Genomic DNA, 21639 nt, shown 5'->3' on the forward strand with positions numbered 1-21639 from the left:
CAAAGTCCACCTGTCTGTCTGTTTCTCTCCAATTTCTCTCTCTCTCACTCCTGCCTCTCTCTCTCTGTCTCTCTCTCCTGCCTGCCTCCCTCTCTCTCTCGCTCTCTCTCCTGCCTGTCTCACCCCCTGGCCTGTCCTCCTCCTGTCTCTCTCTCCCTCCCTCTCTCTCCTGCCTGTCTCACCCCCTGGCCTGTCCTCCTCCTGTCTCTCTCTCCCTCCCTCTCTCTCTCTCTCTCCTGCCTGTCTCACCCCTTGGCCTGTCCTCCTCCTGTCTCTCCCTCCCTCCCCTCTCTCTCTCTCTCTCCTGCCTGTCTCACCCCCTGGCCTGTCCTCCTCCTGTCTCTCTCCCTCCCTCTCTCTCCTGCCTGTCTCACCCCCTGGCCTGTCCTCCTCCTGTCTCTCTCTCCCTCCCTCTCTCTCTCTCTCCTGCCTGTCTCACCCCCTGGCCTGTCCTCCTCCTGTCTCTCTCTCCTGCCTGCCTCTCTCTCCCTCTCCCTCCCTCTCTCTCTCTCCTGCCTGTCTCACCCCCTGGCCTGTCCTCCTCCTGTCTCTCTCTCCCTCCCTCTCTCTCTCTCTCTCCTGCCTGTCTCACCCCTTGGCCTGTCCTCCTCCTGTCTCTCTCTCCCTCCCTCTCTCTCTCTCTCTCCTGCCTGTCTCACCCCCTGGCCTGTCCTCCTCCTGTCTCTCTCTCCCTCCCTCTCTCTCTCTCTCCTGCCTGTCTCACCCCCTGGCCTGTCCTCCTCCTGTCTCTCTCTCCTGCCTGCCTCTCTCTCCCTCTCCCTCCCTCTCTCTCTCTCCTGCCTGTCTCACCCCCTGGCCTGTCCTGTCTCACTGCAGAGGACACACTGCTGTGGTTCTCCTGTCGGCTGTGTTCCCTCCTGGCCGCTCCACAGTGTTGTCCTTGGGCCGTGTTTGGGTGAAGCCCCTCCCGGAGCAGCGGCGGCGGATGGTGCCGACCTACCTACCGCCTACTGAAGCCGGATAACCGGCCGCAGAGTCCAGGAGCGGCGGCAGGAGCAGGGCATTCTGTTCGGAGCAGACGCCTGGACTCCCGGCCGGCTTTAGGTGCTGGATCGGGGATTTGGACCGGGACTTTTTGGCTTTGTGTGTGTGAAGCGGCTGTTGTGGAGGCGGACTGTGCCGGCGGAAGGTGCACTGTTCCTGGATGCTCCGGAGGCCCCGGGGAGCTCAGACTGCGGAGTCCCGGAGCAGGGCTCGGACACCGGGGAAGTAGAGCAGGTAGGTCCGCCCCGGGAGAGCAGCGGCTGTCCCGGAGGTGTGTGTGTGTCCGTGTGTGACAGTTCCATGTATGTAATAATGAACCTTTTACAGAGTGTGCAGAGGACCGAAGGTCCGACAGCTCAGTGTGGATCTACATGGACAAGCTAACATGGTAGCCGCTAGCATTCCATTGTCACAGCCTACCAACATGCTAACAGGACAGCTTTCAAAACGCTCTGAAACGTGCCGATTTTTATCACTGAACCCAGTTAAATACATTTGTTGTGTTCGGAACAGGCCGGTGTGTCTGTATGAAACTCGATTATTTGTTACACATTTAGGGTTCGGGTTTTTCCGCCGTGTTAGCATGCTAACAGCAGTGCTAACTCCAGTAGGAACGGCCACAGAGCTGCTATCCTGTTAGCATTAGCTTGTTCTCCCCTAAGGAATCTCAAAATGTCTCCTCATTTCGGTTCAGACAGGGACTCATCGGGGCAGTAGACCCGGCACGGCACGGCCCGGTTTGTCCTTGTTTTATCTCTGAATCAGATACAGTGTTATGAAGAGGGGCGCGTGCGTGTGCGGCGCACGCGGCCCCGTGCAGGAGGCTGTAAACACAGGTTAATGATCTGACCGTAGCTGATCGGTTAATACCGGTTAATCGATCCGTAAAGAGCAGAGCTTTGGACTCTTTACATCTGGAACCATGTGTTTAACGAGTCTGCGCCTCATTTAACTGATTATACTGATTAATATCAACAATCGACTGGATTAAATACTAATAATTTATGATGAATATGATGAATGTGAATAGACCAGACTATAGACTAGACTAACCAGGTTAAACTAACACTGGACTAACCAGGTTAAACTAACACTGGACTAACCAGGTTAAACTAACACTGGACTAACCAGGTTAAACTAACACTGGACTAACCGGGTTAAACTAATACTGGACTAACCGGGTTAAACGAACACACTGGACTAACTGGGTTAAACTAACACTGGACTAACCAGGTTAACCTAACACACTGGACTAAGCCGGTTAAACTAACACTGGACTAACCAGGGAACACAAACACACTGGGCTAACCAGGTTAAACTAACACTGGACTAACCGGGTTAACCTAACACACTGGACTAACCGGGTTAAACTAACACTGGACTAACCGGGTTAAACTAACACTGGACTAACCAGGTTAAGGTGACCAAATACAACACTGTACCATTTCCATATCATTCTTCAGTGTTCTTTGTTCCTGGTGTTGATTTTACACCAGAGTCACAGATGGAGAAACCAGACGGTGACGTTAGGGTGAAAAACGACATAAGACATGAACAAAATAAAAACAGATTAATCAATACTGACACAAACAGTAACCACTAATTCACCACCCATGATAATCTGATCTGTGCAGATTGTGATGCTGCTCTTTTTTTTTTTATTATTTCATGAGTTTGTGTGAATGTGAATGGATGAATACTGGAGTTGGGCTGAACTGGTGCGCTTCATTCTCCAGTCTGGACGACGTCTTAGCTCCAACAGCACAGTTTTCATTATTATGATGTATTTGATCTGTCAGAATCATGTGTTTTGTGAGTTTGACTCCTCTGGTGTTAGTTTGTATTGTCCATCTGTGGACTCACACCTGTGGACACATTCATGTCCATGTGCTTCACACATTCATGGTCATGTGTTCATTCCTCTGTACACCAGTTCTATATTAGTGCTTTGAGTTTATCAGATGATTTTTTTTTTTTTTTTTTAACTTTTATTTCATTTTGCTTTTTTGCACACCATAAACAGCAAGAGAAAATAAAAATAAAAAATAATGCAAGTAATATTATTGTGCAGGAGAGGATAGAAGCCAAAAAAGGCTGATGTAAATACCCCCCTAAGAGATAAACAACACATAGGAAAAACAAACAAAAAAGAATTAAACATATGATACAACTGAAATAATAATCTGAAGTAAAAACAATAGAAATACAAATCAAATTATATACAGCCTTACATTTTTTTGTAAATTCCAGTCCTTTTCAGATGCTTTTTAAATACAGATAAAGAAGATGTAGTTTGAAGTTCAGGACGTAGATGATTCCAAAGATGTGGTCCACCATATTTTAGAGAATACTGACTGACAGAAGTTTGGTAGGAAGGAAGATTAGATTTGCATTAGTATCGTGTAGGATAATTGCGAATAACAGAAGACAACATTAAGAAAAAGATTCCAATTAGCTCTTCCTTATTAATGAATCAGCCTTAATGAACCTGTGAAGTGTTTTCAAATACTGGATCGTTTCCATCTGAATGAACAGATGTGGAGATTATGAGTGGTTCTGTACTGATTTAATGTCTGATTTTTGGCTAAAATTTACAGAAAGCAGATGGTTATTGGTGGTTTTAGATTATTTGTATGAGAGATAACAATATAAACCTGACATTAAAGATGGTTCTTCTGGAATTAAACAGATGTTTCTGATGTTTTAACAAACGCTAACATGACTTTATGAGTGTAGAACTGAAACAGGGTTTACAGGGTTCAGATGGATCAGGTTTTCCTCAGGTTCATCACTAAACGTCCAAACTGGAGATGGAGATACTGAGACTCAGTAAATCTGACATGGACCGAAGTATTAAAGTCAGTTTAAGAAGGAGAAATGAACACAAAGGTTTTTATATATAAACAAAACCCTTTAAGACAGTTAATAAAGGTAATAAACAAACAGACATGATCAATAACCAATAATCAGTGTGATGACGTTTACTGAACTTACCTGTCACTCATTGAGTCTGTCTGTCTGTCTACCTCAGCGAACCTCCCGACCGCACCATGAATCCTCTGAACCAGATGAAGGCGGGCTTGGCCAATAACCCACACAGGTAACACCCAGACTCCTCCCACACCCAGACTCCTCCCACACTCAGACTCCTCCCACAGCCAATATCTGTCATTCGACACCACCCAGTTCACAGAGTGCACACATCCTGCGCCGTACGCTGACCTCTATGTTTGTCCGCAGTGACGGTTCGTACCCCTACGACCCCTCCAGCTGGCAGCAGCCCACCAATCAGCCGACAGGATCCCTCTCCGTGGTAACCACTGTGTGGGGCGTGACCAATCCGTCAGCCAGTCAGGTACCGCCCCTCTGCTGCGTCTTCAGTTAAGTAACAGAGTCTGATGCAGGTCAGTCTGACCCTCTGTCTCTCTGTCCATGTCCCCTCAGGGTTTGGGAGGGGGGGTGATGGGGCCCGGGGCCAACCCAGCTGGGGGGCCCATGATGCAGGGTCCTGGAGGTCCAGGTATGGGTGGAGGTCCCGGAGGATACATGGGTCAGCAGGGCTACGGAGAACCCAGTAAGGGCTACATGAACCAGGGCATGTACAGCCGGACCACGGGGGGCTACGCTGGAGGCCCAGGGGGGTACGCCGGAGGCCCGGGGGGGTACACAGGGAGGTGGGTCACTGTTGAGTGGATGAACTGAAGGATCAGAGTCCAGAGGCCTTCCACTGACAGGTGTTTCTCCTTCAGTTACCCATCCAATCCTGGTGGATCCAGAGGTTCTGCAGACTTCACTCAGGCTGCTGCTGCCGCCGCTGTCGCTGCTGCTGCTGCCACGGCAACCGCCACTGCCACGGCAACCGTCGCCGCCATCCAGGAGAAACAAAACCAGGAGATGAACTACGGACAGGTGAGGAGTTGGTTCATCTGTAGGTTGTATGGTCTCAGTTCAGTTTCAGTTTATTGTTATTGTCATGAAGACAACCAGATGTTGTTGAACCACCCGACAGTTGACATCACAGCCCCAGTTCTGAAGCGGATCCACCTGACCCGGTCCCATTTACTGGATCAGAACATCTGTAGATAACCCACTGACATGGACCTCCAGGGCGGAACAGGTTTATCTAACCCAGGGTCTCAGTCCAGCTCCAGGCCCACCTCAGTCCCATTTCAGGTGAACTCTGGGCCTGGTCTAGGACCTGGACCTGGACCTGGACAGACATGTGATGTGCTGGTGTGAACCTGGAACAAACTAGAACCTTAACACCAGGTTCATCCACTAAAATACAATTTCCATCAGAATAAAAGGACAAAGATGAAAGGTGTTTTGTCCATAGGCTGAATGTAATGTTCATGTGGATCTGGTTCTGGTTCTGGTTCTGTGAGGCCTGTTTGAATTTCAGTTAAAATGCATCTTTGTGTGTTTTGTCGTGTGCTTCTTTGTACACCAGATGGGGGCTCCTGCCTATAATAACCAGTTCATGGCCCACTCCGGTCCCCGTGGCCCCCCAGGAATGGCTCCTGGAGGTATGGGTCCTGGTCCTGGACCTAACAGAGGCCCCCCCTCTATGGGTTCCATGTATGGACCAGGAGGGGGTCCGCAGAGGGTCCCTCAGCATCCAAACTATGGCCCCGGGCCTCAGCAGGGCCACCTGAGGCCCCCCCAGACCCTCAAACGGCCCTACAGCTCAGAGGTGGGTGATGTGAGGTCCGTTCAGGTGGTTCTGGACGTGGACTGGAGTCTGATGTGGGTTCTTGTGGTTTCCGTCAGTCTTTTACAGGGATGTCTCAGCAGTACAGCGTTCCTGTTGGGTCCAACGTTGGCGTCATGTCTGGTCCTGGGGGAGCTACCGGTTCCATTTCTGGTTCAGGAGGAGGTGGCCACGCCGGACCCGGACCTGGACCATACTCTGGACCCAGCATGCAGTACCATTCAGGTACTGTAGGTGTCCTGTTGGGGGTCCAATCAACGAGCACCAGAACCAGAGGAACACTACTCTGACACCTGTCTGTCTGTTCCCTGTAGGTCCTGGTGGTCCAGGCCCCACCCCCCAACGCTCAGGCTCCTCCCCCTCTTACCAGAGTCATAAGATGCCCCTCCCACAGTACCCCCCCTCTGGACCCCCCAGCTCACAGTACTATAAGGTAAGACCTGGTTTAGTCAGTGGTTTGGTGGTGTTTTAGGGTGTGTCCGCCATAACTCGGTGCTGCTGTTTGTGTCTGTGCAGGACCAGTTTAACGGCCAGGGGGGGGCTCTGAATACCCTGACAGCAGGGGGCAGCACGGGGGTCTACAACTCCTTCAACCAGCCTTCAGGGGTAAGACCGCTGTAAAGACTGGCTCAGATTTCAGGGTGTTTCAGGTTCAGGGTTTTTACGGTGGCCCAGACGTCCAACAGCCCAAAGAAGTATCCACTATAAGAAAAAAAAGAGAACTGCCCAAAAAATTATCCACTATAAGAAAAAAAAGAGAACCGGCTAAAAAATTATCCACTATAAGAAAAAAAGAGAACCAGCTAAAAAATTATCCACTCTAAGAAAAAAAGAGAACCAGCTAAAAAATTATCCACTATAAGAAAAAAAGAGAACAGCCCAAAAAATTATCCACTATAAGAAAAAAAGGAGAACAGCCCAAAAAATTATCCACTATAAGAAAAAAAGAGAACCGCCCAAAAAATTATCCACTATAAGAAAAAAAGAGAAAGTCCAAAAAGTTATCCATCATAAGAAATAAAGAGAACAGTCCAAAAAGTTATCAACTATAAGAAAAAAAGAGAACCGCCCAAAAAATTATCCACTATAGGAAAAAAAGAGAACAGTCCAAAAAATTATCCACTATAAGAAATAAAGAGAACAGTCCAAAAAGTTATCCACTATAAGAAAAAAAAGAGAACAGCCCAAAAAATTATCCATTATTTTTAAATAACATTATTTTTAGCGCACCGACCTCCACTTCCTGTGGGTTACTTCCTTAGCATTAGCCACATTAGCTGAAGGCCTTAAAAATTTTCAGCCTATGTTTTTATTTTTTGTGGTGGCCTTAATTTTAAAGCAAGAGACCTTTTGGGTAAACAGCGCCCCCTTAACTGAAAAGGTGGATGATGTTTTGTTTTTCTTACAGTGGAAAATTTTTTAGGCTGTTCTCTTTCTTTTTTATAGCGGGTAATTTTTTTGGCGGTTCTCTTTTTTTCTTATAGTGGCTAATTTTTTGGACTGTTCTCTTTTTTTTCTTATAGCGGGTCATTTTTTGCGCGGTTCTCTTTTTTTCTTATAGTGGACAATATTTTGGGCTGTTCTCTTTTTTTTCTTATAGCGGGTCATTTTTTGTGCGGTTCTCTTTTTTTTCTTATAGTGGATAATTTTTTAGGCTGTTCTCTTTTTTTTCTTATAGCAGGTCATTTGTTGGGCGGTTCTCTTTTTTTCTTACAGTGGATAATTTTTTGGGCTGTTGCACCTCTGGGCCACCGTAGTCTTTTCAGATAAATCAAATAAAACATGACAGATTCCAGACTGTGATGAGTTTAGACGTAAAAGCACAAACTGTGAAATAAACAGGAAAACCAAAGCATCATGGGAGCTGTAGTGTTTTGATGATGTCCCCTCCCCCCCCGTCCTCCCTCAGCCGGGTCGAGGGCTACCCGGGTACCCCAGCTCCCCGGTTCCTGGAAACCCGACTCCTCCCATCACACCCGGTAGCTCCATGGCCCCGCCCTACATGTCGCCCGGCAACAGTGATGTCAAGCCAGTGCCCTCCAACTTCCTGCCTGACATCAAACCCAACATGGCAGGCCTGGCCCCGCCCCCTCCAACAGGTAACCTTTGACCTGCCTGCTTTTATTCAGTTCTTTCATGTTTTGGACCTCAGTCTGAAATTAGTGGTGTTGTCCAGTCCAGTTTCTTTGACTGAAGACAAGTTTCAAAAGTCAAACCACTTTTGTCTACGGATTGTTTTGAAACTGTGATCCAGACTTTTGGAACTTTATGCCAGTTTGAGTGAAAATGCACTGTCCTGACTGCAGCTTCTTCAAAATGCTGCAGCTTGGCTTTTTTTTTTTTTTTTGGTAACTTTTATTTTAGGGTGTTAGAAAATATCGGTTCTGCAATATATCGTGATATTTCATTTCACAATACTGTATCGATATTAAAAAGTACTGTATCGATATTATTAGGTATTTATTCAAATGCAGATATGGCGAATTTTCATTTTTGTTTTTGTTTTTCTTTATTGTTTATATCTTATTTATTATTATTTAACTCTGCTTTATTAAATAATGATTATTTGAATCATCCTAAAAGCACTTTTTGCTGAGAGTGGCAGGTGTTAGTTCCTTTGGAAACTAGGAGAAAAATTTTGAGATATAGCATTAGGTCCTGTTCTGATCAAATAAAAATGTGTTTAGTATTTGTGAAAATTTCTGGTGTAATTCAATTCTTCCAGGAAATAATCTTTAAAAAAAAAAAAGAAAACAAAAAATTGCCTTTTTTAACAGTATCATGGTATATCATTTCGTGATCCTAGTATTGTGATTTGTATTGCATCACCAGATTCTTGCCGATACACAGCCCTACTTTTATTTTATTGTTTAATTTTTTGAATTTTCCAACACAAACATTCAGAACACAGTGTCAGTTGTCGTCCTGTATATTGTCCATTTTTTCCTTCGATCTTCACATGTTTCTTGCTGTAGTTTTAGGATATAAATGTGTCTGTCCATGTTGTGAATTTCCTCCACATGTCTCTCCAATTATTTAGGGTAGGGGGGTCCTCTAGGGGGGGGTTCCTCTTTACACATTTTTGTGTGATGGCTTTTTTAGACGCTACCAAGAGGATTTTAATCAAATATTTGTCTTTACTTGGTTTGTCTTTTCCTGTTAAATGACCCAAATATGACACAGAACATGTCCTTGATAGTTCGTATCCCAATATTTTTCTACATTCGTCACTGATATTATTCCAACATTGGGATAATTTTGTGCATTGCCTAAAAACATGCATATGACCCACATCCTGCTCACCGCCCAACCTCCAACAGCAGCTCAGCCTTTAACAGGAACACAGAAACATGAACGTGTCCCACTGGTTTGAGCTCCACTCCATTGGTTGCCGGTGTGTTTTAGTGCTGATTTTAAAATCCTTTTATTTGATCTTAAATGTTGGAATGGCCTTGGCCCCTCCTACCTGTCTGACCTGATCCACCCCCACCCCCCCCCCGTGCTCTCAGGTCCGCAGATCAGCTTCAGTTTGTGGACCGGGCCTGTTCTGTTTCTGCTCCAAAGCTGTGGAACCAGTTTCCTTTAGGTCAGGACTGTCAAACTCATTTCGTTTCAGTTCCATATTCAGCCCAGTATGATCTGAAGTGGACCAGACCAGTAAAAAAAATACAAGTGAAAAAGTAAAATGACATTAGGATAATGTTCATATCTACATCGTTTCCTTAAAAATCTGAATTACAGGAACAAGTTGAAATGTCTTAAGAAAACCAAGAGCAGTTTTAACAATATTCTGCCTCAGTTCATCATTTACACATGTGCATTACAGCTTACATTACAATTACAAATACACATAATATTGATAAAATTACATTTACTTTTCTCAAGACATTTCACGTTGTTCGTATTTCTTCAGGTTATTCACATTTTTTGTGAAAGGATAGTTTATTATTGTAAACATTTTCATGTAATTTTACTTTTTTTACCCAGTTGAGGTCTAATTGGTTTATTTGTGTATGTAAAATGATTTTTACAGTATTGATTAATATCTTTAGTGTAATTTTTGTATTTCACAAATTCATCCTACGGGCCAGATTGGACCCTTTGGTGGGCCAGATTTGGCCCCCAGGCCACATGTTTGACACCTGTGCTTTAGATGTTGGACAGGTTCAGTCTGGGCCTGGATTTAAATCACGTCTAAAAACACACTTTTTCTCATTGGCTTTTAATTGAGTGAGATTTTTTTTTTAGATTTCCTGTGTTGTTTTTACCTGATTTGAATTGGTCTTTGTTTTTACGATGGGTGTATTTTGTTGTTCTTAGTCCACTTTGCATCTCATGTTATCAGTGTTTTAGTTATTTTGTCCCTTGTTTTACGATTTGTGTTTGGCACTTTGGCCAGCTGTAAAGTTTTTAAAGTGCTTTATGAATAAAGTTGGTACGGTATGTTTTACATAAAACAAGGACAAGAACAAAAATGAACAGGAAACCATTCGTATTTTCCTCTGATCCCAGTTTGTGTTGGTTCCAAACTAAAGCGGTGTGAATGGTCTCTCCAGGAAACCCCAGTGACGACCTGCGCCTCAACTTTCCGGTCCGTGACGGAGTCGTGCTGGACGCCTTCAGACTGGAGCACAACCTGGCCGTCAGTAACCATGTCTTCCAGCTGCGAGACTCCGTCTACAAGACTCTGATCATGAGGTACAGGCACCACCGACCACCTGGGCCAGACCAGGATCAGACCCCATCCAGACCAGGATCAGACCCCATCCAGACCAGGATCAGACCCCATTCAGACCAGGATCAGACCAGGTCATAAACAGGATCAGACCAGGTCCAGACCAGGATCAGACCCCATTCAGACCAGGTCCAGACCAGGATCAGACCCCATTCAGACCAGGATCAGACCAGGTCCAGACCAGGATCAGACCCCATTCAGACAAGGTTTAGACCAGGATCAGACCCCATTCAGACCAGGTTTAGACCAGGATCAGACCCCATTCAGACCAGGTTCAGACCAGGATCAGACCCCAGTCAGACCAGGATCAGACCCCATTCGGACCAGGATCAGACCAGGATCAGACCCCAGTCAGACCAGGATCAGGCCCCATTCGAACAAGGATCAGACCAGGTTCAGACCCTAGTCAGACCAGGTTTAGACCAGGATCAGACCCCATTCAGGCCAGGATCAGACCAGGTTCAGATCAGGATCAGACCCCGTTCGTTACTGATTCAGACCCCATTCAGATCCTGTTCAGTCCTCATTCAGACCAGGTTCAGTCCCCATTCAGACCCGGTTCAGAGCCCATTCAGACCCGGTTCAAATCCCATTCAGTTCTGATTCAGACCTGGTTCAGACCAGGTTCAGAGCCCATTCGGTTCTGGTTCAGACCTGGCTCCATGGACCATGTTCTCAGATCCTCACAGTGTTGTTGGTGTTCTATCCTTCAGACCAGACCTGGAGCTCCAGTTTAAGTGTTACCACCACGAGGACCGGCAGACCAACACCAACTGGCCCGCATCCGTCCAGGTCTGACCTCTGACCTCTGTGCTGCTCCTGTCACATCTGCCTCTGCTTCGTACGTCTGTAGGTTAAACCTGTTCTCCTTCTCCTCGTCTTCAGGTGAGCGTGAATGCCACTCCTCTCACCATCGAACGAGGCGACAACAAAACTTCCCATAAGCCTTTGTACCTGAAGCAAGTCTGCCAACCGGGCAGAAACACCATCCAGATCACGGTGACGGCCTGCTGCTGCGTAAGGACACGCCCACAGACACGCCCCACAGCATGTTCATCTGCGTGTTAACGAGTCGGTTTCATGTTTGTCACCTGTATGTGTTTCAGTCTCACCTGTTCATCCTCCAACTCGTCCATCGCCCGTCGGTTCGCTCGGTTCTGCAGGGTCTGATGAAGAAGAGGCTTCTGGCTGCAGAGCACTGCGTCACCAAGAGTAAGACGTGTAACCATGATGACTAATAGAGGGTTTGCAGCTGACGTCACCGCTAGCAGAAGTCACCGTGGTTCCGCCCACTGAGTGGCAGAAAGAGGGAGATGAGTGACAGTGTTGGCTTCAATACTGTCTAAGCTGAAGAACAATATTTAATAAATGGGGCAGAGCTGTTGTTGGTTGGTTGTATTTTCAGGTTCTTAAAGCAGTGGGAGCTATCGTTTTACAGACACCCAAAGACAAAGAAAAGAGAAGGAGATGGATCCACAAATCCAGGAAACCAAACCTAGATCTGTGGATCCTGTTTGGTGTCAGCTAGCATTCATTGATGCTGTATTTTTGGGTCCAATCAGAGCTGAAATGACCTATTGTTTTGGCTAACGGTCCTTCTTAGTGCAGCTCTTGGTTTCATGATCAGATCTTTCCTGGTTTTTGTCTCATTTTGTGATTCTGAACCTTGTGCTCCTACATGATTAGTAAACTAACTGAAACTGAGGCCAACCTAGTTTTACAAATACGGGGAACTGGAGAATAAAGCTACGACGGAGTATTAGCACCACAGAAGAAAAGAAAAACACTGGTCACTACCAGAATAAAGTCAGAAAATATGGAGATAAAACCCGTAATTTTATGAGAATAAAGTCAAATACAAAAAGAATCACAATGTTATGAGAATAAAGTCGTAGTTATAAAAAAAAAAAACTCACAAAAATGTCATTCGTTTATGAGATTAAAGTTGTCATATTCCAACAATAAAACCATAATATTGTCAGAATAATGTGTTAATTTAAACCAGGTGGTGTAAATCTGCTAATTTCCCAGAATCCAGTGGTGCCCTGCTGGTCCACAGCAGTAGTATCTGTGTTGGATAAAGTACTTAGGGGCGGCTGTGGCTCAGGTGGTAGAGCGGGTCGTCTAATAACTGAAGGGTTGGCGGTTTGAATCCCACTCTGTCCTAGTCAGTCCGTTGTGTCCTTGGGCAAGACACTTCACCCTCCCTGCTTCCAGTGCCACCCACACTGGTGTATGAATGTTTGGTGGTGGTCAGAGGGGCCGTAGGTGCAAATTGGCAGCCACGCTTCTGTCAGTCTGTCCCAGGGCAGCTGTGGCTACAGATGTAGTTTACCACCACCAGAGGGAGAATGTGAGAGTGAATGAATAATGGGTCAATAATGTAAAGCGCTTTGGGTGTCTAGAAAGGCGCTATATAAATCCAATCCATTACTTGATCTGAACTAGACTCACTAAATCTGCTCAGTCCCAGTAGATCATGCATATATTCACTGGGCTCAGTCCATGGTCTACTGGAAATGCACTTTGGATCAGCTGGTTCTGGGCCCTAGTTTTGGACCCTGGTTGTCAGTCCTGATGAAACCATGTATATTTGTTTCAGGCAAAAATAGCACTGATCCCCTCCACTCTGGATCAGGTCTGGATCCTCCATTTGTGTCCACATGTCAGTGTTCATGGACCACTTGTTCTTTGGTAGCTGGTACAGATCCATGTCCAGTCCAATTGTCCTGAATTTCATTTCATTTTTCACATTTTCCTGCTCTGGCTGTGTTTACTGCTATACTCCGTCATGTTGAGCAGGTTGGTTTAAGGCACTCAGTCTGATTTAGAGGGGCGTGGCCTGGGGGGAAGTGATGTATGTGCAGACTCTCTATTAAACACCTACAGACACAAACGGACACATTAAACACACATGGAACCCAGCAGAGATGTATGATTCAGGTTCATCAGCTGCAGGTTTAAGGAGAGTTTGGTTTGTAATCAATCCTTTAATTCTCCAGGTTCAGGTTTTTCCCCCATGGTTTTTATGCTGTCGTGATGCAGTGCATTGTGGGTAACTGTCCCCCTCCCCCACAGTAAAGCGGAACTTCAGCAGTGGCTCCATCCCTGGGACGCCGGGGTTAAACGGAGAGGACGGTGTCGAACAGACCGCCATTAGAGTGTCCCTGAAGTGTCCCATAACGTTCAGACGCATCCAGCTGCCGGCCAGAGGACATGACTGTCGACACATACAGGTAACGACCGTCCAATCACAGACACATACAGGTAACGACCATCCAATCACAGACACCTACAGGTAACGACCATCCAATCACAGACACCTACAGGTAACGACCGTCCAATCAGGTGGGTCCATCCTGTATTTCCAGGTGTTTCTAACCTGTTGAACCCTTATGTTTCAGTGCTTCGACCTGGAGTCGTACCTGCAGCTGAACTGTGAACGGGGAACGTGGCGATGTCCCGTGTGCAAGTAAGAGACCCTGGATCACATGACCTGTAGGCGTGGATGTGGTTGGTGTTTAACATGTGCGTGTGCTTGCAGTAAAACGGCGCTGTTGGAGGGTCTGGAGGTGGATCAGTACATGCTGGGGATCCTCATCTACGTCCAGAAGTAAGAACTAACACCAAGAATAATAATAATAATAATTTTAACTCAACTGGATTCAGCTGAAAATAAAACTATCAGAGTTCTTGAATGGGGCTGTAAGAAAATATCAGTTCTGCAATATATTGCAATATTTCATTTCAAAATACTGTATCGATATTAAAAAGTACTGTATCAATATTTTTAAGAATTTATTCAAATGCAGATATTGTGGAGGTTCATTTTTGTTTTTGTATATTTTATTTATTCGTATTTAACACTCTTTTATTCAATAATGTTCGTTTCTTTGTTGGGATTGAACTAAAATACTGTTCTGATGTTAGTTGTGAACTAATAGAATATGAACATTTGAACAGGATCTGAAACTGGAATGTCTGTAAAACAGAGTTTAAAGGTGCGGGAGACTTTCGTGACCAATTTTTCATCAAATCTGTAAAACCTCAGTCGTAGCCTAAGTAACATGAATGTGTTGGTCTGTCTGTCATTCCTCAGCTGAATCTCTTCCTCATGCTGAACAGTTGCTTAGTTCCATCCACCACAAACAAACCATGTGTTTACAAACAGAGCCAGGAGGGAACTTCTTTGGAATTTTGTCGCGACGTGCATTGTGGGAAACAAAGGCTCATGCAGCCACCTGACAGCGGCAGCTGGAATAGACACGACGCTGAAACAGCAGGAGCTCCCTTCCCTCCATACATATTCCTCCAGCCGTTTCAGCCGTTTCTGCGTCGTGTTTGTTTCATCCATGTATCATATGGTTGTGCTGCCACTGCTGCTGTCAGGGGGCTGCGCGAACCTCACTTTCCCACAATGCACGTTGTGACAAAATTCCTCAGGTGCCTAATTCCCTCCTGGCTCTTTTTTTAAACACATGGTTTGTTTGTGGTGGATGGAACTAAGAAACTGTTCAGCATGAGGAAGAGATTCAGCTGAGGAATGACAGACAGACCAACAGATTCATGAGACTGAGGGTATGACTGAGGATGCACAGATCTGATGAAGAATTGGTCATGAAAGTCTACAGCACCTTTAAGTTTGAACACAGGAACGTTTTGTGATATAACATTAGATCCTGTTGTGATTAAACAAAAATGTGTTTAGTATTTGTGGAGATTTCAGGTGTAATTACATTCTTCAAGAAAATAATCATATTTAAAAAAAGAAAAAAAAAATTGCCTTTTTAACAGTATCATGATATATGGTATCATGATCCTAGTTTTATGATTTGTATCGTGTCACCAGATTCTTGCCGTTACACAGCCCTATTCCTGAAGTGAACCATCTGTTGAAACTGTTTGATGTAATGAACTTAAAATGAAGGATTTTCTAAAAACTATGACTTTACGCAGAGTAAAAGTACGTGGTCACAAAAGCAGTTCAGGGTTTCTGTGAACAGACTGTTTATCATCACCTGGACACAAATAGGTTCATCTGTCAAACATGATCCGATCCGGTTCCGGTGGACCTCGGACCTGTTGACCTGGGCCCGGGTCGTCCTCTGACCTTAACCTTTGTTCCGCCGCAGCTCCGAGTACGAGGAGATCAGCATCGACCCGGTCTGCAGCTGGAAGCCGGTCCCGGTCAAACCCGACATCCACGTCAAGGAGGAGTCGGACGGGCCGGTTCTGAAGCGCTGCCGGACCCTCAGCCCCAGTCACATGGTCCTACCCAGCGTCATGGAGATGATCGCGTCGCTAGGCCCCACCCCGTCTGCGTCAGCAAGCTCCGCCTCCTCTCCGATGCAGTATCCGTCATTACCCGCAGGGGGCGGCAACAGCAGCAGCAACACGCCAGACTACAGTGGACCAGGTGAGGGGGTGTGGCCAGGGGCGTGGCCAAAGGGAAAGGTGGTTTATAGTGGTACTGTAACCTCGGGCGTGGATCGGGCCGAGTCCAGATCCAGGTCTTGGTTTAACCAGGACTGTGTGTCGTGACGCTGACATATGCTCCTCCCCCTCAGCTCCGTCCTATCCCAGCCAATCGGGGAGCTTCTCAGACTTCAGCGCAGGTCCTGGTCCTGGGACTCCAGGGGTGGGAGGAGACTTCTCTTCACCTGGACCGCCCCCACTGTCCTACCAGTCTGAGCTGTCCAGTGCCCTCCTGACCCCCGACAAGCCGCCACCCCACCCACTGTCCGGCCAGGTACACCGACAACACCAACACTAACACCAACAACACTAACACCAACACTAACACCAACAACACTAACACCAACATTAACACCAACAACACTAACACCAACAACACTAACACCAACACTAACACCAACAACACTAACACCAACACTAACACCAACACTAACACTAACACCAACAACACTAACACCAACACTAACACCAACACTAACACCAACAACACTAACACCAACACTAACACCAACAACACTAACACCAACACTAACACCAACAACACTAACACTAACACCAACAACACTAACACCAACACTAACACCAACAACACTAACACCAACACTAACACTAACAACACTAACACCAACACCAACACTAACACCAACAACACTAACACCAACACTAACACCAACACCAACACTAACACCAACAACACTAACACCAACACTAACACCAACACCAACACTAACACCAACAACACTAACACCAACACTAACACCAACACTAACACCAACAACACTAACACCAACACTAACACTAACACTTCCACCTCCAACACTAACACCAACACTAACACCAACAACACTAACACCAACACTAACACCAACACTAACACCAACAACACTAACACCAACACTAACACCAACACTTCCACCTCCAACACTAACACCAACACTTCCACTTCCACCTCCAACACTAACACCAACACTAACACCAACACTAACACCAACACTAACACCAACACTAACACCAACAACACTAACACCAACACTTCCACCTCCAACACTAACACCAACATTAACACCAACACTAACACCAACACTTCCACCTCCAACACTAACACCAACACTAACACCAACACTTCCACCTCCAACACCGACACATTGCAGTTGTTCTTAGATGGGTCTGGGTCCTGTTCTTCCTCCTCCAGATGACAGGGCGTCTGGACTCCATTTCCCATGGTGCCCCTGTCCCCCAGCAGTCGTCTCAGAGTCTCCATGGTAACGCTCAGCTCAGTGGTGGGATGCAGGTGATGCAGCGTAGCAGCCAGAACCCCCGTCTCCACGGCGACGGCCCCTTCGGGCTAGGCGGTCCCACGGACGTCCCAGAACCATCTCTGGATGTGAGTACAGAGCAGATCGAACCTGGTTCTGGTTTCAGAATGTGGGCTGGATTCACTCAGAAAGGGTTAAACCATATGTTGGTGTGTCTGAGACGGACCCGGACCACGACAGGACCGTTTCCGTCCCAACAGTTGTGGTTTGGGTCCTTCCCCTGGTTCTGACTCCTCCCCCCCATTCTGACTCCTCCCCCTGTGTTTACAGCTGCTGCCGGAGCTGACCAATCCGGACGAGCTGCTGTCGTACCTCGGACCCCCGGACCTGCCCAGCAACAACAACGACGACCTGCTGTCACTGTTCGAGAACAACTGACCCCCGACGCCACGGACTGGGCAGGAGAACCTGACCGGGTCCGGGCCCGCCCACAGGCCACCCCCCCCCTGCTGAAGCTCAGAGCTGTGACCTCTGACCTCTGTGACTGTATTCTACTGTTTTGAACTGAGCCTGTTGTCTGAGCTTCATCCTTCATTCAGACCTGCTTCATCCTTCCGCCGTCTGCTTCTAGAACGTTCATCTCCAGGACGTTGTCGCCTCGGCCCGGTCCGTCCACGCTGAAACCATCGGTTCCGGTCCAGATGACGACCTGTTGACGAAGCTCTCGGTGTACAAGCGTCAGCGCTTCCTGTCCGTTTGTCGGTGTTTAGACGTCAGGTTCAGACTCTGCTGCGATTGGACGGAGGCTCAGTGTGTGACGTTTACTGACACCTACTGGTGGTAGGACACACCGAACTCTGACACACACCGGGTCCAGTAGAACCGGTTCTGTTTCAGACACAACCGTAACCCTGAACGACAGAAGAAGAAGAAGAAGGAAACATTTAACCTCAGATCCTCCTCGATCCAACGCTCTGGAAGAATAAGATGAAGACAAAAAAATAATGATGAATGATTTTAAAGAACGTGTTTGGATCCAAATGAACCTGAAGGAGAATCTGTGAACTGAGTGAAAACAAAAACAAAAACTGGAACGGACCGGAACTGAACTGAACACATAGGCTCAGTTCTACCTCCAACCTGAAGGAGGAACCAGAGTAGAACCAGATAGAACCAAAACAGAACCTGAATAGAACCAGAACAGAACCAGAGTAGAACCACAACAGAACCAGAACAGAACCAAAGTAGAACAAGGTAGAACCAGAGTAGAACCAGAACAGAACCAGTCCTATTTGTCAGTGACGTCCACAGACGTAATAGAGAATGAGCCTATGTTTTCCCACAGTGTGAAGGGTCAGTAAAGTGGTCGTTGAACCCACTTCAGCCCTGAGGACAAACTGTGGATGGTTCAGACTGAAGGAAGCAGAACCCAGTAGAACCTGCTGATGGACCCGTATGGAGGTTCTGTTTAGTTTCTGCTAAATGAATCTGCTTCAGTTTCACTTTCTGGATGAAGTTTTCTTCTGAACGTTGTGAACGTTCGTTTCTTCTGTCGACGTTTCAGCTTCGGTTCCAGTTCTTTCGTCGGACTGAGGAGTTTCTCATTTTACCGTTTCCTCAAATGTTTCTAATGCGATGTCAGAATGGAGGCGGGGCTTTGGTCCTCAAACACTGCGTCACATGACACGAAACGGGAAGTGACGATTGGACCGAAAGCATCATGGAGTCTGAACTGAAGTGGGAGGAGCCTCAACGGAAAACAGACAGGGCTCGGCTCTTCATTCGTTCACCTGTTGGACACGTTGTCAAGGCAACCACGTCATAACTGGCTCCTCCCACTTTTGAAACTCACCTCAGGTAAAAGCAGAGCAGCAGCTGAGGGTCGGTCCTGGTCCTGGCCCTGGTCCTGGTCCTGGCCCTGGTCCCGGTCCTGCTCCTGGTCCTGGTTCTGGTTCTGGTCCTGGTCCTTGTCCTAGTCCTGGTCTTCATCTTCATCCTCCTCGTCTTCCTGGTGGTGGTCTGTGGTCCAGTTCTGTGGTCCAGTTCAGTGGTCCAGGTCTGTGGTCCAGTTCGGTGGTCCAGGTCTGTGGTCCAGTTCGGTGGTCCAGGTCTGTGGTCCAGTTCGGTGGTCCACTTCTGTCCCTGCGGTGGATCGGTGTCTGTTCTAATAACGTTCTAATAACCTTTGTAGTTTAATAAACACACACTGGACTTGAACGGATCCACACACACGTTCTCCTGCTCATTCAACATCTGAACCTTTACAAGTGAAAAAAAAAAGTTAATTTATTACATTTTTACAGAACTTTGGAAGGTTCTTGAACTGCTCTGGACACGACGGTCCAGGTGTCGTATTTGTTCATAAACTGTTTTTGCTCAAAACACAATAAAGCATCAAAACCAGTGTCGTTATAATTAACTGACGGAGACGAGGCTTTAATGATGAATAATCCACTTTGGGAAAATATTCCATAGTTTGTGTTTTTCTTTTTAACTCAGAAAGAAGCAAAGAAGCTTTTACTTCAGTTCACAAATACTTTTTTCTGCTTCTTTCACTGTAATATTCTGTATTTTAGATTTTTTCAGTGTAAATCCTGTATTTTCTGTATTTAATTCAATGATCGTGTAGATGTTTATTAAAACTCAGTAAAATCAAAGGTTTTATCAAAACAGAGAAAACTGAAGAAAAACGGACTTTTTCAGTCAAATTAACTGAACATAAAAACAAACATCTGCAACTTTTTTGGACATTTGTTATTCATTTTGTTGATTTTTTTAAAAAAATTTATTTGTTCATTTTGTTGCCTGTTTCATGACTTTTTCTTCCATTTTTGTTCAGTTTGTGGTTTATTTTGTTCATATTATTTGTTTTGTTGATTTATTTTTCATTTTTGTTCATTTTTTTCTTATTGATCATAACCCCAGTGTGTCCATCCACTGTCATTGATCCAACTCCATGGGTTTTACTGGGGAATCAATGTTGTAGAAGATGACGGTGTTTCCACGGTAACTACGGAGACTCTGAACGTCCAAATACAGTCATATCTGATGACCATGAACAGATGAAGTGTATTTGACACCAATTATTGACACGTATTGATAGGATTAGTGGATCAACAGGAATTAAACAGTTTAGATCAGGAAACTCTGAAATGAGTCACTGAGACTCATTCAAATAAAAAACATTTTAATGAATATTAATTTTAATGAATATTAATATTGATGACGTGTGTTCTGGTTTATTCTAGTGAAACAGGCATTAACATCGACCAAAAGAAAGTACATTTAAACTGAATAAATGAGTTTAAACAGTGGTTTGATATAAAAAGGACTTTAATGTGGTTTATAAAATATGATACACAGCATAATTAACATGATAATGATTTAACACAACTCATTCATTCCACACATTTTATTTCATATTTAATTAAAGAAGTGACAAGAATTAGACTGAATATGTTTTAATGCATTACTTACAAGATTAGATAGAACTCACTTTACTGATCCTTTGGGCAGAGCCATCAAGAAATTGAGGTTCCAAAAGCTGCACAAACACCGAATACAAACGAGAAGAAAAAAAAAGCTATAAAAAAACAATAGTGAAAAAAAAAAAAAAAAACGCAATGGCACATGGAAAATACAAGCACAAACAAGTGACAAACTAGTAGTGATGATAATAATAATAATAAGTAGTTTAATTTGTTATAAGATATTCCTTCAGTAATCCCACAAGGGGAAATTCCAAATTTACAGCAGCAAGAGTGGAACTCAAACACAGCACACATGAGCAAAACAGAGCCTTCAGTCAGTAAAAGGAACAGATACACAACAGGAAATATAGAAATAATAATAAATCAATATAAAGTCTAACTCATCTTTCATCTATTTCTTCAGTTTTTGACCTTAAATATGAAAATAAATGAATACATTCCACTTTTATGTAAATCCTTTATTCCATGTTTTCTGAAGCCCGTGGTGCGTTCACTGACCACCGTTCAACTCTTCAGTCCAGCGTTAAAGGTCACCAATCGATGACCCACATCCTGATGGTCCTCGGATCCGGATCACAGTGGTCCAGCAGCACCGGTTACCACGGCAACGTCACCAGGTGATCAGGACCTGAAACGAGAGACGAGTTCATGTGAAGCAGGAACCGGTGTTGTCCAACCGGAGGTCTGTGGACCCGGATCAGGCCCAGAACCACATGGAACCTTTGAACCCCCTGACCCTGGTCACATGACACAGCTAAGTACAGACCCCGCCCCCATGTAATGACCCCGCCCCTCCAGGAGTTGAACCCTGGTGAATGTCAGGTGGGTTTCCACTTTAACATCAGTACTAGTACCCCAGTGCTGCAGTATTAGTACCCCCTGAACTGCAGTACTAGTACCCCAGTACTGCAGTATTAGTACCCCCTGAACTGCAGTACTAGTACCCCAGTACTGCAGTATTAGTAC

General features: G+C 45.6%; 1 protein-coding gene across 1 annotated transcript; it reads left to right on the plus strand.

Moving 5' to 3' along the window:
• Positions 1 to 811: 811 nt before the first annotated feature.
• On the plus strand, positions 812 to 19597 carry LOC115425747 (zinc finger MIZ domain-containing protein 2-like). Its single transcript, XM_030143488.1, has 21 exons — positions 812 to 1239; positions 4037 to 4105; positions 4246 to 4360; positions 4450 to 4679; positions 4755 to 4914; positions 5456 to 5698; positions 5776 to 5941; positions 6031 to 6149; positions 6233 to 6322; positions 7626 to 7815; positions 10273 to 10414; positions 11165 to 11243; positions 11337 to 11468; positions 11558 to 11663; positions 13530 to 13687; positions 13856 to 13923; positions 13996 to 14064; positions 15584 to 15867; positions 16019 to 16200; positions 17119 to 17310; positions 17513 to 19597. The coding sequence occupies exons 2-21, from the start codon at positions 4056 to 4058 to the stop codon at positions 17618 to 17620; spliced, it is 2883 nt and encodes a 960-aa protein (XP_029999348.1). The 5' UTR covers positions 812 to 1239; positions 4037 to 4055; the 3' UTR covers positions 17621 to 19597.
• Positions 19598 to 21639: the final 2042 nt, after the last annotated feature.

The sequence above is a fragment of the Sphaeramia orbicularis genome, chromosome 9 (assembly GCF_902148855.1).
Source record: "Sphaeramia orbicularis chromosome 9, fSphaOr1.1, whole genome shotgun sequence".
Classification (NCBI taxonomy): domain Eukaryota; kingdom Metazoa; phylum Chordata; class Actinopteri; order Kurtiformes; family Apogonidae; genus Sphaeramia; species Sphaeramia orbicularis.

Coding starts and splice junctions, on each gene's coding strand:
- LOC115425747 (XM_030143488.1), top strand. CDS start 4,056: ATGAATCCTCTGAACCAGATGAAGGCGGGCTTGGCCAATAACCCACAC. Junction 10,415..11,164: donor TACAAGACTCTGATCATGAG/GTACAGGCACCA, acceptor TCTATCCTTCAG/ACCAGACCTGGAGCTCCAGT. Junction 13,924..13,995: donor TGGCGATGTCCCGTGTGCAA/GTAAGAGACCCT, acceptor GTGTGCTTGCAG/TAAAACGGCGCTGTTGGAGG.